Here is a 14,455-nt window from a genome sequence, read left to right as displayed (position 1 = left end):
TCTCTTGTGGTCCATCCCTATAAATTTATTCTACAGAGAAAGATCATAGAGTCTGGAAAGAAAGATAAATTACTTTATTGTGTTGTAATATAATATTAACAAATAATTTTGTGCATATTTGACTTTATGTCTACCCTGTTGCCTCATTCTTAATTTTTGCATCGTGGTGGTGATTTTCTAATTGTTTGCTAGTCTGTTATTCATGATGACCCATCATTTCTCATTGTCATCTCTTCTTAACCCCATGACCCTCTCCACTGAAACCACAAGTCCCTCTTTATTGTTGTATTTTACATTTTCTCCAATTTCAAAGGAAAATGTCAATTCTGATCCCAAAACTACATTCTTTCAACATCTTATTAAACATTTCAAGTAATTTTGGACCAAAGGTGGGGCCGTGCTTATTTGACTTCCTTGCATCAGTACATTTTAGCAGTGCTTCTGCAACTTTGACTGGTTTCCAAATTATCTAATTAAGTAATTTTCATGTCATAGCTGAAGCATTTTCAACTGACGTTCCTCAGCAAGATATCAATCAACATGTAGCTGCTAAAATAGATATGGATGGTGACCAGAATTTAAGAGACCAAATACAGCACAGGTTAGTATAAAATTCAATGTCCTGCTTCATGTCCTTTAAACAGACTGACAATTAGTCACTTTGGGATCATCAGACCTAGGAAGAAGATGTGTTTTCTAGCATTCAGTCTTTTACAGATAAAACAAAACTAAGTAGCTTTGATGTTGACTGAAATATTTATGTGTTTGCTTACCTAGTCAGAGCACTAGTCATCATAACGTGGAGGGGAAGGCGTTCAGTCAGGAAAGCACATCCCTCTGTGGTTACGTGAACTTCCAAGTTCATTATATGGAATCCTAATTCAGCCTCCAATCAGCAAATGCCAATGAATATAGTGAAATTTCACAGAGCTAAGCATCACGCTATAGAGAGTAGTTCTAAAACTACTTCTGCTTTGCTAAAATGAAGTTAAGCTTAAAAAAAGAAATTATTCTTTTGGTTGTGTGCAATTTGTTCATTGGATAAGAAGATTTAGACAATTCTATGAAACCTTGGGGTGTCTAAAAATATACAGTGAGCCAGGGACAAGTAATTTAAGCCACATTACTTAAGCCTTTCATCTCTCAGGAAAGACAGGAAAGTTTCAAAAATCATTCCAAGAATATATTTAAGTAAAACAAATAAGTCTGAACCATCCCATCCCCACTTACTCAAGGATCTCTTCAATTTTGTCTCTAAGAAAACAGGTGAGTAGATGACGTAGGCAGCTCAGGCTGTAGCTGCCATCAAAAGTGTGCTCACTTCTCCCACTGAGTGCAGGCAATGTGTCCTTAGATTTTCACTTAGAGAACTGAACTGCCACTAAAGGGCTCCTGAAATGACTCCATTTTCATATCTTCTTTTACTCTTTCATATACCTCAAAAATATGGTTTGATGGCGTGAAATAATTTCTTCTTTAGAGTGAATATTCTTCCATTGCCTGTAGTGTTCTTTCAGATTTAGCTATATTGGCAATTTATTTTTTTCATTATGCATGTCAGATAAATCATGCTTAATGTTACTCAAATATTTCAATCAATATGTGATATTTATGTAATATTTTGATTTTGTAGAATTATAGGTTTCTTGGACAACTGGCCTTTATTGGAGCAATGGTTTACAGAACCAGAAAATATTTTGATAAAAATCAATGCTGAAGTAGGTAAAGAGCCTTTATGCCAAAAAGTAAAAGAAGTGTTTATGAATGAAATAATAAAAAAAGAGATCAAAGGTAACTATATTTCTTATCATTTTGAGCTTATGTAACCAAAATATGTGGTTTTAATGAATTTAAGAGGAAATGAAAGTGTGATTGCAAAGTTCTCTTTTCTGTTTGGATTACACTGTCTTCAAGTGCCTTCTACCTCTGATTTTAGTCTTCTGCTGCAAATGTTTCTAAGTAAAATATTTTTTCTCTTTATTTTAATTTAATTTAATAAAAAGAGGTCATCTAGCTGAAAGCATTGTTTTCATATAAAAAAATAGGAGAATTAAAATTAAGGATGTTATAGAGAGGGGTAAAGATTTCAATTTGTTAACCTCAGCCTTGTAAGGAAACAGTGAGTGAATCCTCCTTTTGGGAGGGAAATAGTAGGCAGTTTATTTCCCCCAATCTTCCTGTGTTGGTATGAATTTACTGATTATTAACTGCTTATTTATATGTCTGCTTCTGGGATATATATTACCCAAATCAAACCATCCTGATCTCCTTCATCTAACCAATAATAATTGCCCTTCAATTTTTCATAGTATTATTGGAACTTATTGTTTAAAGGAATGTAAAGCTCATCCACTGTTAATGCCAGGCTGCAAGTATAATCTTTCGCTTAAGAAATGATTTGAGAAATGTTTCCCTTTTGTGGATTGCCCCTAATTATATCAACGACTGCAGTTTCTGGATATAATAGAGAATGGTGAAAGTTAATATCCCAAGGATTCTAAAATTGCAAGCTGTCTCTGGCCATTAGATCTGTGACGTACCTCCCATGATAGATCAGTTATCTGACATCAACACAGCACACAGGTATCAAGCACAATCACCATGGGGGGCCACAACCTCACACTTAGAAAGACTAGCTCCTACATTGAACTGTCTGTTTCCCAGAAACACCCATGTGAAGCTTTCAGACAAAATAAAAACCAATCTATAGGTTATTTAAGAGGCTTAACATGTTATTGGACAGTCAGAAATTAGACTGCGAGGAGGAACACACCTCCCACAGCAACCTCAGAATCTTGGCTGGGAGGCAAAACCAAGCTGGTTCTAAGCTGTAGCCTCAAACATTCTACAGGTTAGAATCCATTTTTCTCAGCTATCAGACTTACTCCAACATTTTCCTAAAGAGTTTACATTCTAATCAATGATTACATTAACAGACTGAACTGCCACTTATTTAAGATCTACAGTCCAGTCAGTTAATTAATCTAACAAATATTTTATTATTAAACTAAATATTTTATTATTATACTAAACATTTACATAATACTCTGTTAAGAAGATAAAAGGATGTGGTGCTTTTATATATATTCTGATGTGAAAAAAAAAAATGACCATAATATACTGTTAAGTAGGAAAAGGCAGATTATATAGAAAATAGTCTCGTTTTTGTTTTTAAAAGTCTGTCTATTAAATAGGCACAGAAAAGAGTCTGGCCACATATACAGTACTTGGTGGTCAGGGAAGGCCATTTCTCTCTCTTCTTATTTGTCTAAATGTTTGATTTTTAAAAACAATAATTATATATTTTATAGTCAGAAAAAAGTTCATTTCCACTTTGGAAAAAACACCTGCTAGAATGAAGCCTCCTTGCTTGTTGGATTGCAAATAGTCTAAGGGTAAAGGGAGAATGTATAAAAAGAAATAGCCATACAGGAGTGCGGGGATTCATTGCCAGCGGATCAGGCAATAACATTGTGGCCATTTCCAGCATGGAGGGCTTGAAGGCCAGGGAGGGCAGGGACAGTGTGCTAGGAAGGGTGAACGTGAATTATGAAAGCCACAGGTCCTTAACAATAACAGGAGCCTGGAAAACACACCAGCCAGCCGTGCTCCCCAGTCAATACCCTCTTCCATCACATACCCACAGGCCTCGCTCCCTGACTCTTCAAGTCTTTGCTCAAATGCCACCTTCTCCTTGGGCCTGCCCCGCTCAGCACTCTATTCACAACTTCAACGGCCCCCCCACAGCACTCCTGACCCCCTGTTCTTGGTTCTGTTTGTCTTCTCCTTAGGACCTAGCACCTTCCAGCCTCTTCTATAGATTAGCTTACTCATCATGCTCATTGGTTTGCCTCTCACCACTGGACAAGCTTCACAGACAGAGATTTTTCTCTCCTGTTTTACTGTTGGACCTTCAGCAGCCAGAACTGCGCCTAGTATTGTTTGCAGTAGTAGTACTAGCAGCAGTGGTAGTAGTGGGTAGTGGTAGTTTTACCTTATTGTTACAGCCCTTCCTTTCTTCCAAGGCACAATTCAGGTTCAATGAATGGCTGTTTCACGAATGAATGAATTGCTAAAACTTCATTGAGTACTTTGTGCTACTCCAAGTGCTTTATATCTATTTACTCATAGACACTGGCGCTGCACATCGCATTCCCCTCACACCCCACCCCTGCCTCTTCTATCACGTTGCCCTTCACCTTCTCTTTACACTTTTTTCACTTTGTTTTTCCACTGGAAATTTTGTAATAATCCTTTTCCCTGTTCCACTACACTAGCTACTTTTCGATTGTTGCCTTTACATCTGGCACCCCCTCAACAAGCCCCCCCCCCACACACACAATCCCCACCCCCTTCCCATCCCCATCCTCACCCCCAACACCATCCGAAGCAAGGGAAATGGTGTTTCTTACCAAGCAGAGAGGCTGAAAGTCTTAGGGACTGCATCATTGATGGGACACCCCTAAAACATGAATTTAGCTGTAAATGGGTAAGGACAATTCACATGAGTTTAGGTCGTGTATGATGGTTCCAGTGAGGCAGTGGGTGCCTGGAGTCCCTAATGAAAGTCCATATGTTCTTGTCGTCCTTTTGAAGTTAAAAAGCAATTAGAAGAGAAGGAAGCTGAGAATAAAGAGGAAGCCTCCCTGGCTGAGCCCCCACCTGCGCCACCGCCACCCCCGCCTCCCGAGCCGGAGAAAGAGAAGGAAGCCAGCCCCCGGCACGAGCGCCCCAAGACTCCTGCGGGGAAAGGAAAACCACCGTCAGGTGACTGACAGTAATGTACAGGCCTGTCTGCCGTTGTCTGATTCTCACCTAGAAAAGAGCCACAGATTACAGTCCCAGCCCGTGAACGCAGAGTTAGACGCTGGGCAGCTTTAATTGTATGAAACCAAGCTACAGGCCAGGCAGAAGTGGGGGCGCCCTTAGTAGCTACGAGCACGGCTGTCACAGCGCCCAGGTCCTTGGCTAAACCTTCTGGTTAGAACGAGTGCACAGGTGAGAGGAAGAAAGGCACGGAGAGTGAGCAGAAGGATGTTAGCACAGGCCAAGGGACGGACGTCTGTGTGCTGAACGGCAGGGTTTCCGTAGAACATCTCACGACACTGAGCGTTAGCATAAGCAGCTGTCCCCAGCAGGGAACAAAGAGAGACTAGAATTCACATGTGACTTAATCTTCAGTGCGATGGGATTATAAAAGGATAGAAACAAGTACCTGGCATCTCAGTAAACTTATGTGTTTACAATATATAGATATAATATATATGGATAGAGAGCTTGTGTAGAGGATATTTTGGAGCTTAAAGTTTTTCTAGATTCTTAACCACTAAGGACCAATAAGTTATGTGTAGACCATGAAAATAATGACAAAAGTAAAGTGCTTAACTGTTAAAATGATGTGGGTAGAATGTCATTACCAGTTTGGGGCTGCGTACATGAACTAATGTGGCTGTAGTTTGTGGTTTCGGCTTTATGAGTGGCCCAGGTTGTACAGTTGCCCAGGTCTACCTGGGTATATTCTTGAAAATGTATCGTGATTGTATTTCCAAACTTCATCATCTTCATGCTTCATCGACATTTGTGATGGGTCTGAATATTTTTAAATAAAATTTATTTATATTAAACAAATTTGAAGACTTCAGTAACATGTTATGACCTATTAAAGACCATCACATACCAACAAAATGGGGCTTAACTAAAGGTAAAATATACAAAGTCTAAAAAATACTTTTTATCATATAGACAATAATACACAAAGCCGTGAATGAAATATACACCCTTTCCCACTACTTCACTAGGAATTTAAAAAAGCAATTCAGAGATTGGAGGGGAAATGGAAATCTTTAAAATGTTGTGTAGAACTGGAAGGATGCAGTTACCCACTACAGACAGGCCTTCAACCTGTGGCCTCAGCTCTCCCCTCCCTTCTCCCCTTGGCCTGCTCACAAGCAGAGGATCTATGTACCTGAGCCAGGCCCTCAAACCAGTCTCTGGTGTTTCTGGTCATAACACAGTCCAGTCTTTAAGTTTCTGAAGTTTTCTTTCGAATTTAAAATTGTATTCTTGAATACTGTGCACCACAGGAATAATAAAGCTATTGTTGCTTCAAAGAATGGTTGTATCTGTCTCTTTTTCCCACCACCGGCAGGGCTAGTGCCTGGTTTTTAAAAATGCACAGAAGGGTTTAACTCCAGAGGCCTAATTCCTGCTTTCCAACAACAATGCCCATTGGAAGGAGATCTCCGTGCTTTGGGGCATTGGTGGGGCAATAGAACAAGCCTCGCTGCCCTTACAGCTCAGGGAAGCTTGGTTAAGCAATTGTTGGAGGGAAATTTCTAGCAGGTTTGCTTATTTTTATATAAAAATTTTTAAATTTTTCAAAAGAGAACATTTCAGAACCAGAAGCCTGAGGCCTCTGAACATGCCCAACTCAAACACCCACTTACAGTAGCTTTTAGGAGTTGAGATGAAGAGAGGAACTATTACACACACACACAAAATGGGTGGAAATGGGGTAAAGAAAGAGGCATAGTACTACTCATGCTGCTGTTTAAGAATATTTTTTGATATTTCAGAATATATTTTAGAACTGATACAAAAAAAAAAAAAAGTGGACAGAGTGCATGCTGCCCCCTGCAGAAATTAGAGTTGCCTACAGTACTTTATAAGTTCAGTGTCTTGGGTATCTTTATTTTTACCGTCTTTTCTCTGTTGCCTTGAGCTTAAGTTTAGAGCTAGTTAAATAGTTGGTTACCCAGAGTAACTAGAAGCTTATGTAGACTTTTATTATTATTATTATTATTATTATTATTATTATTATTATTAAGCTTATTTCTTTAAACAATGAATTCAAATGTTTGGATTAATTTTATTTATTTATTTATTTATTTATTTATTTATTTATTTATTTATTATTTATGTATTTATTTGTGTATTTATGAGTTTGGAGTTGAACTATTTGGATGTTTAAAGCCCTTTTATAGACGTTAACAAGGTTTCAAGGTTGCTCCTTCTCTGTGTCTTGCACTGGTCTCATTTCTCTGGACTCTAGCTGTTGGATCTGAGATGTTTAAATGTAAGCGATACGTGCTATGCATTTACACATTCTTGTAACTATCACTTCTAAATTCAAAGAATAGGTTTAGATGGAGTCTCTCTAGCACAGGCGTTTAAATTGTCCCATATGTTCATCTTTCTACTGAAGGGAAAAAAAACTATAGCCCAGGAGAAAGGGAGAAAAATGATTGAGTTTGTTTAGTGAGTAATGCAGGATGTAATGAATTTTTTTAAGGAACATATTATTTGGGACATCTTACTAACCTCCAGATCATCAGTTTCCTTCTTTGCCCCTTCCAATATATTTTTGAACTAGATTACAGGGAATCCAAGATAAATATGGCCAATCTACCTTTACATTGCCAGTTACAATCAATGTGAAATGCAACTGTAGAAGTCACAAGGCAACCAAGTGTGTGGCCAAGGAAAGTTCAAGGATAGGATACACCACATCAAAACATGTGCTTATTTAATTCCTCTTCAAGGTGTTTTGGCATCATTCTATCACCGACCCAGTTGTTGTATAGGGATCATTCAGTTGAAAGAAATCCAAACAGAGCCATATGCTTTACATGAATTTGCGACTATTAAAACTCTGCAGCTCTGTTGCATTGAAGAATTTACAATCAAATCCCCTAGGACATGTTGGTATTAAACTAGGACTAAACTTCCATGTGACAAAATATAATAGTACTCAGAAGGCTCTCATTCAAAAAGTTTCAATCCATAGCCTGTCTTCAGATGAATTTTAACTTACACTAAAGGCCTGAGGCATTTTATGGGGTCCACAAACGTAGCTGTTTATCTGTAAGAAATAACATTTGATTGCTTATAAATCCTATAGCTCAGACTATTAAAGAAAACCATCAATGATATTTATGTGTTGTATTTTGTTTAGAACCCCCTCATGGTAAACAAGAATCTCTTCAGGAAGGAAAAGGGAAGAAAGGTGAAACTCCACTCAAAAGAAAAGGTACAGCACATAAAGATAGATGTGATTAAATAAAATTCTGCCTTTTCTAACTGTCTCAGTGTATAGTAGTATACACTGAATATTTCTCTTGGGCATTTGTAAACCATGAGCTCCTGCCAAAGAATATAAACTCAGTGTTTCTGCAGCCTGCCTCTTACACCAAGGTCATGCTGAGAAAAGTGATGCTTATAAGCAATAATACGGGGAATATCTAATATACAGAATATCCATTCATCACAGATATTACAGGCGTCATCCTTGGCAAAGCTATGCCATCAGAAAGCTACATACTGAACCACATTTCTTCGGTCCCCATGGAATTGCTTTGACTGATAATCACTTTGGTATAAAATCCTCAACTGCCTTCATGACATAAGATAGCAGTAGACGTGAAACTTGCATTATATTGTTATTATTACAATAATAATCTGGTATTATATTTTCTGAAGGGATAGTATGCCCACTACATCATTCAATAGCCCCTATATGAAATCCTAGGTGACAAATTTCATTTAGAATCAAGAGACAGAAAAATGTTCCTCTCATTTTTAGATAATTAAATGATACCATTAGTGGCTCAGGTTTGGTATCTGTGCAAGGACCTAGATCTCAGTATCTGCCTTCTAATTCCTCTCCTGGTTTTGACCTTCTACTTTAAGTTGTATTTTTCCTGACCTTAATTTCACTTATGGTTGTTTTTTTAAAATTTTATTTTAACTGTTTCTGTGAAATAAGGAGGATCCATTTTTTTAAGCAATTGGCAGTTGGTAGAATGAAATCCCAGCTTCTAAAAACATGTTAGTTAGATTTATGTTGAAGCTGCTGTAGCAACCAATTAATTAGAGATTGAAAAACAGCTGTGGATGGATGCAGACTGTTGACAGTTTCCAGGGTGCATTCAAATGGGTTGTCATGAAGTGTGTGTCTTTGTTTAACTTTCATTATAAATTGCCAATGTACTTGCCTCCCGAGAGTGTGCAGCATTCAGAAAATGAGGTCCTAAAGGACTATCTTTATTTTTGGCATTTAAAAAGGATATATAACAATGAATCTCAAAGACAATATCACCCTTCTCTGGTTATATGACATGATGGGCTTAAATAACAAGCTGTTTGGTGAGTTAACACTGGGATAAAAATTTTAGCTGAAATGTTAAGGGCTATCATTTATGCTCACCTCTCACCTGCTTACACTAATAGAATACTTTTCACACTTAATTACTCATCCCTTGCTTTCTTACTATGATCAACAAAATCAAAGGAAGGATTATCATAGAATCATCAAAAGTAGGAGTTTACACCTATGCCTGTTAGATACTAAATCATAATAGTACGCATGCTCTAAGATCATAAAAGTTTACAGACTCTACACAAACGACGAGCAGATACAAGTTCAACCAGTAAAATATATACACTAGAGTCACATAGTTAGCTCAGTTCAAGTAACTCCAAGGACTTACAAAATTGTTTGCTCTTATTCTGCTGCAATTCTATTGTGTTTAATGATATATTGAAATAGGCGAAGAAGAAAAAGAATCTCATCTCACATTGATAATTACAAAGCTCTTCCTAGAGAAATCTAAAATCTCTGTAATTAACCTGAAGACAAGTAGAATTTAAGCAGAATAAGCTTCTAAACTCTAAAAGCGTCTATCCTTTAAGGAAATACTGGTTCTTTCTGAATCTAGGTACTTGGTCAGTCACAGTCCTTTAGACCCTCACGGTGCCACTTAACTGGTCTCGGTTCCCCTCCTGATGCCGAGCAGAACGTCCGGCCTCTAGCTCCTCCTTGTTTGCTCTCCTCTCTCCTTCCTCTCTTGTCCCCCTGTCCCCTCATCTGCCCTCTGCCCTCTCCTTTCCTCCTGTCCCTGTAAGGTCTTAATTCAGCCAGGCTTCTGGCGCAGCAGTTACCTTCACCCATGCTCCCTGACTGCAGCAAGAAAAGTTTTCCACTCAGAGACACAGGGTCTCCCGCAGGGAATTTGGGAACGTTCAAGAGCTATAAGCACCTCTTCCCCCCGTCCCCCACCAGCTCTGGCCAGCTCCTGCAGTAACCTCGGCCCGCTGCTCCTTCCCTGGGCTCCCAGGGGCACCAGGCACCACTCCTGTTACAGCTGCCCTCTTTCTCATTCAGAGTGAACAGTTTCCTTTGCCAGTCTTTGCAACAGTAAATGAAATACACTTTTCTCTACATTCTAAACTTTGTAAGAGCCATATGTTTGTTGTGGAAGCAAGGACCGAGATGCAAATAAAATATCAAATTGTTTTTCAGAGCCAAATAAATGAGAGAGGTCGCATTGCTTTAAAAAACAAAACAAAAAACTATTATTGGTATTATTGGTTAATATCTGGGTTGTAGAGAATGAGGTGGTTGATTTTTTATTAGGTGATGCTGCCCAAAGTTGCTTAAAAAGTAATTAATGAATTGCCTAAAGTCCATGGCAAACATAGATTTATTCGTCCACCAGAATCTGGCCCCATTCACCTACTGGTGCTGGAATGTTTTAATATGCATGTTTAAGGTTCTCCTAAAGGGAAATCAGCAGGAGGAAAAGCACCGGGAAAGAAGTCACCTGCCGAATCTACAGTTATGTCACCTACCCCAGTAGTGCCACCACCACCTAAGCCAGGATCAGAAGAATGGGTCTATGTGAATGAACCAATTCCTGAGGTATGACAGTTTCGATTCAAGCTAGTACAATCTATTCTTTTTATTGCTTATAGTAAGATTCACACCATTATTGGCAGTATTCAGAAGGCCTCTCATAGCTTGAGATATATATATAGAGATTATATATATATATATATACATACACACACACACACACACACACACACACACACACACACACACACATATATTCATCCAAAAGCAGAAATGATTTTTGGAGACTACTCGTTGAACCACATCTCATGGTTTCTTTACTCCCTCAAGTTTCTGAGTCATGCTTTGAACTGCTGTTGAGTGCTGAAACCAGGGAAACAAATGGGTCCTGTGAGGACCGATTTTCTCCCCAGGGACAAGCAGAGATGCAGTTTCCTGGAAAAATGACTTCCCTAGAACACATATCCAGCAAATTATAGCCCTGTTTCCATGGTCCCATGCCCACATCATAATGCTTTCAAATGAAGTTTAACCTCTGACTTCCAGAAATAGAAGAAATGTTTTAAAGCTAACTAAGCTAATAAAAGAACAGGTAGTTATCTGGCCTGAGGACTTTAAATGGGTTCACTAATTAAGGTGAGGAGATGCCCCAAGTGACCCCTGGAAGCTCCATTCAATACTTTGTTCTCTGACAACTGCAAGGCCCAGTTGCCGCCTAGACACACCTGGTTGCCTTAGTAGATAAATCGTCTTGGGAAAATCACACAGATGGTCTTCCCTTTAGCTGGCCAGCTGTGCCAGGCACTTGAGACCCAGTTATGAATTGCAGTGATTGTGGCGTTGCTGTTATTATTGAGGTTTCCTAGGTAAATGTCTTATCTGCCCAATTACATCGTAAACTCTTTAATTAATTAATTCACATTGAGGGGGAAATTATAACAGAAAACGTGGAGATGAGAACATGAAATTATGTAATTATGGTTGTGTATAACTGATATCACTAAGCCAAACAAAAGCTACTTTTAAAAATAAATATATTAAAAAACTGTCATCAAAGCGGGATATAGAAGTGGTGGTTGAGAAGGAAATAAAATTTAAATGACATTATTTAGCAGAGGTAGAGAGTGAGGGACAAAAATATTGAAATCCAGTCTTTAACTCCAGATCTTGAATCCCTTGAGAAACAAAATCACAGAGGTCAAGAGGGAAATAGAGGACAGACGTAGAAAAATAAATATTAACACTGGGATATGGCAGCAACTGCCACGTAGACCTTCTAGCAGTCAAGATTCTGGCAGAAAACCGATGATGAATTAAGGAGAGTAGAAAACGGACTGTTTACATATCTGGGGTCAATAAGGAAACCTATAAGGATTAGATTAGTATCCCAAAAGAGGGATACCTGAGAGCCAGTATGGCCCCTAGGCCTGAGAATGGGTGGACCGCCAAGAGGATCTCTGCATGGAGAAGGCATGTGACAGGAGCTGTGACCTGCAGCAGGGGGGTGCAGCCACCCGCAGGGACTCAGCAGGAAGGAGCAGGGAAATGCACAGCCAGGCCTCCTGTTTCCTGGCTCTCTCATCACTTGCCCAGGAGGTGGAGGGCAGGTATTTCCTGAAGTAGTTCTCATTAGTTGGGCTTCCAGGGCACCGAGCAGGGTGAAGAGTGGAAGATGGGAAGTTGGTCCAGAAGGACAGTGAGAAGACGTGCAGCACAGACCTCTGGGAACCTGTGCAAAACTGTAGAAAACGTCTTTGCTACAACTAGAAGCAGCCTCGAGCCTGTGATCAAAAAGCCTCTTGGGCACCCACTGTGGCCCCCAGACACTGTGGAAGCTGTAGGGAGAGCTGTAAAGTGGCAGTAAGGTGACCGCTGTTCCTGCTTTATGAGGCAGATGGTCTCAAGAAAGAGCTGGGGAGGGGAAGCAAAAGGAGCGAGAAGTTTCACAGAGAACGTTTTAAATCTTAGCCGTTGCATCTTGATCTTCTCGCTTGGTATTGCTCTTTTGACTCAATTATTCAGAAGCATTTTCACTTTGAAGTTAAGACCTGCATGCTTGTCCATTTAACAGGAGTTGCCTTCATTTTTAGTACCTTACTGGGAACTAATCGAACATTCCTATATACACTCCATCAAAGCCGCACTGAGGAACCTGCGAGAAGATCAGCACACTGTGCTTGCTTTCCTATATGTAGTCAGGTAAGTAGAGCTTCCCAAGCTCCAGTTTTGTGGTCACAGGCATGACATGTAAGCTCTGGCTCATTCTCTTAATGTCTTACAGAACAAATTTCCAGCAGTTTCTGAGGCGCCCAGATCACAAGCAGGATTTTGTGTCTCAGTGGCAGGCTGATTTCAACTCCCTTCCTGAGGACCTGTGGGATGACGAGGAAACCAAGGCGGAAATACACGAAAGGATAAATGTAAGGGGCCCGTGAGCCGCCGAGCCGGGTCCCACTGCGGACCCCTAACCCAGCCCCTTCTCACCTCCCCGAGGCGTGAGGAGGGAAATGACCTGAGCACGCACTCTCAAGAGCGGTCGTGGGAAGGTCCACCAAGAAGGTGACATTGCAGAAAATTCAGAACAGAAGCGATTGAGGGAGCCACGTAGATATTTGGGGGAAGAATACATCTGTCACAGGGAAAAACCAAAGCACAGAAAGGCACTGAGAGGGGAGGCCACTTGGTGTGTTTGAAGAACAGCAGGGGCAGGAGCGACTGGAGCAGAGTGAGCGTGGGTCAGAGGAGCGTGAGGAGGGCAGAGCTCACAGGGGACCAGGTTATCTCAGGCCTCGGAGGTCGTTATTAGGATCTGAATGAGAGCTGAAGCCTTGGGGCCTGTTTTTAAAAGAGTCTATAGTGGAGTTAAATCAGCAGGGAGACCAGTTGGGACACCGGTTGAGAAGCTATTGAAATAAAGTGCAGATATTATGGTGACTTGGATGAGCAGGGTGCCAGAGGATTTAACCCAAGAGGTATGGAATTAGCAAATGTCCTAGTAAAACTGAAGCATTTTACCTGTTCTTAGACATTCCTCAAACAGTAATTAGTAGCTACGCCTTTTCTATCTCTTTCCTACTTATTCACAATGTCAGCCATCCTGTAAACATCTTCCCCATTTCAGCCAGGTGATTGTTGCTAGAAGGAGGAAGTTTTTAAATTAAAAATATCTTTTTTTCCAATCTTTATTGTTGAATGTATTACAGATGTCCCCTTTTCTCTCTCCATTGACCCCTCCACCCTGCTCCATATCTTACATGGGATTTTCTTTCTGATTTCAAATGTATCACATTTATTGTAGATAAATTAGATAATAAAAAAGAAGCAAAATTTAAAATGGCAAATCCATAATACCATTACCATTAGTTAACCATTGTTACTACATTGGAACAATTACTTTTGTAAAATACGTGACTGCAACATACAGATTGTTTTGTAACATTTTTTTTCAACGTAGAACATGTTTTCTTTCTCAATAAAAAACTCATCTACCTCATTATTTTTATGTCTAAAAGATATTTCATTAATTGACTATATCATAATATATTTCACAAATTTCTATTATTATTCACCATTCATTATCATATTTATTGAGCACCAACTTTTTATTATAGAGAAGTATACAGTAAAATTTTATCCAGTTAAATATTTACCATATCCTTAATTATTTTCTTGGGCAAATTTCTAAAACACTGAAATTGCTGAATCTAAAATTCTTTTAAAGTTTTTTATTATTTTTTTAAATTAAATTTATTGGGGGTGACATTGGTTAATAAAATTATATAGGTTTTAAACACATTTAAAAACCTGGAAATTTTACTCCAA

At 39.3% G+C, this 14,455-nt stretch overlaps 1 protein-coding gene across 1 annotated transcript in view; it reads left to right on the top strand.

Annotated features, from left to right (window-relative positions):
• The window catches only part of SPEF2 (sperm flagellar and cilia associated 2), a 126,603-nt gene that overhangs the window by 62,328 nt on the left and 49,820 nt on the right, over window positions 1–14,455 (top strand). Inside the window, 7 exon segments of the mRNA XM_016224536.2 lie at window positions 496–601; window positions 1,634–1,791; window positions 4,597–4,767; window positions 7,955–8,029; window positions 10,551–10,699; window positions 12,705–12,832; window positions 12,915–13,053. Coding sequence (XP_016080022.2) covers window positions 496–601; window positions 1,634–1,791; window positions 4,597–4,767; window positions 7,955–8,029; window positions 10,551–10,699; window positions 12,705–12,832; window positions 12,915–13,053 — 926 coding nt within the window.

The sequence above is a fragment of the Miniopterus natalensis genome, chromosome 3 (genome assembly GCF_054644295.1).
Source record: "Miniopterus natalensis isolate mMinNat1 chromosome 3, mMinNat1.hap1, whole genome shotgun sequence".
NCBI lineage: Eukaryota > Metazoa > Chordata > Mammalia > Chiroptera > Miniopteridae > Miniopterus > Miniopterus natalensis.
The sequence above is the reverse complement of the archived record's forward strand: the minus strand, read 5'-3'. Positions and strand labels throughout refer to the sequence as shown.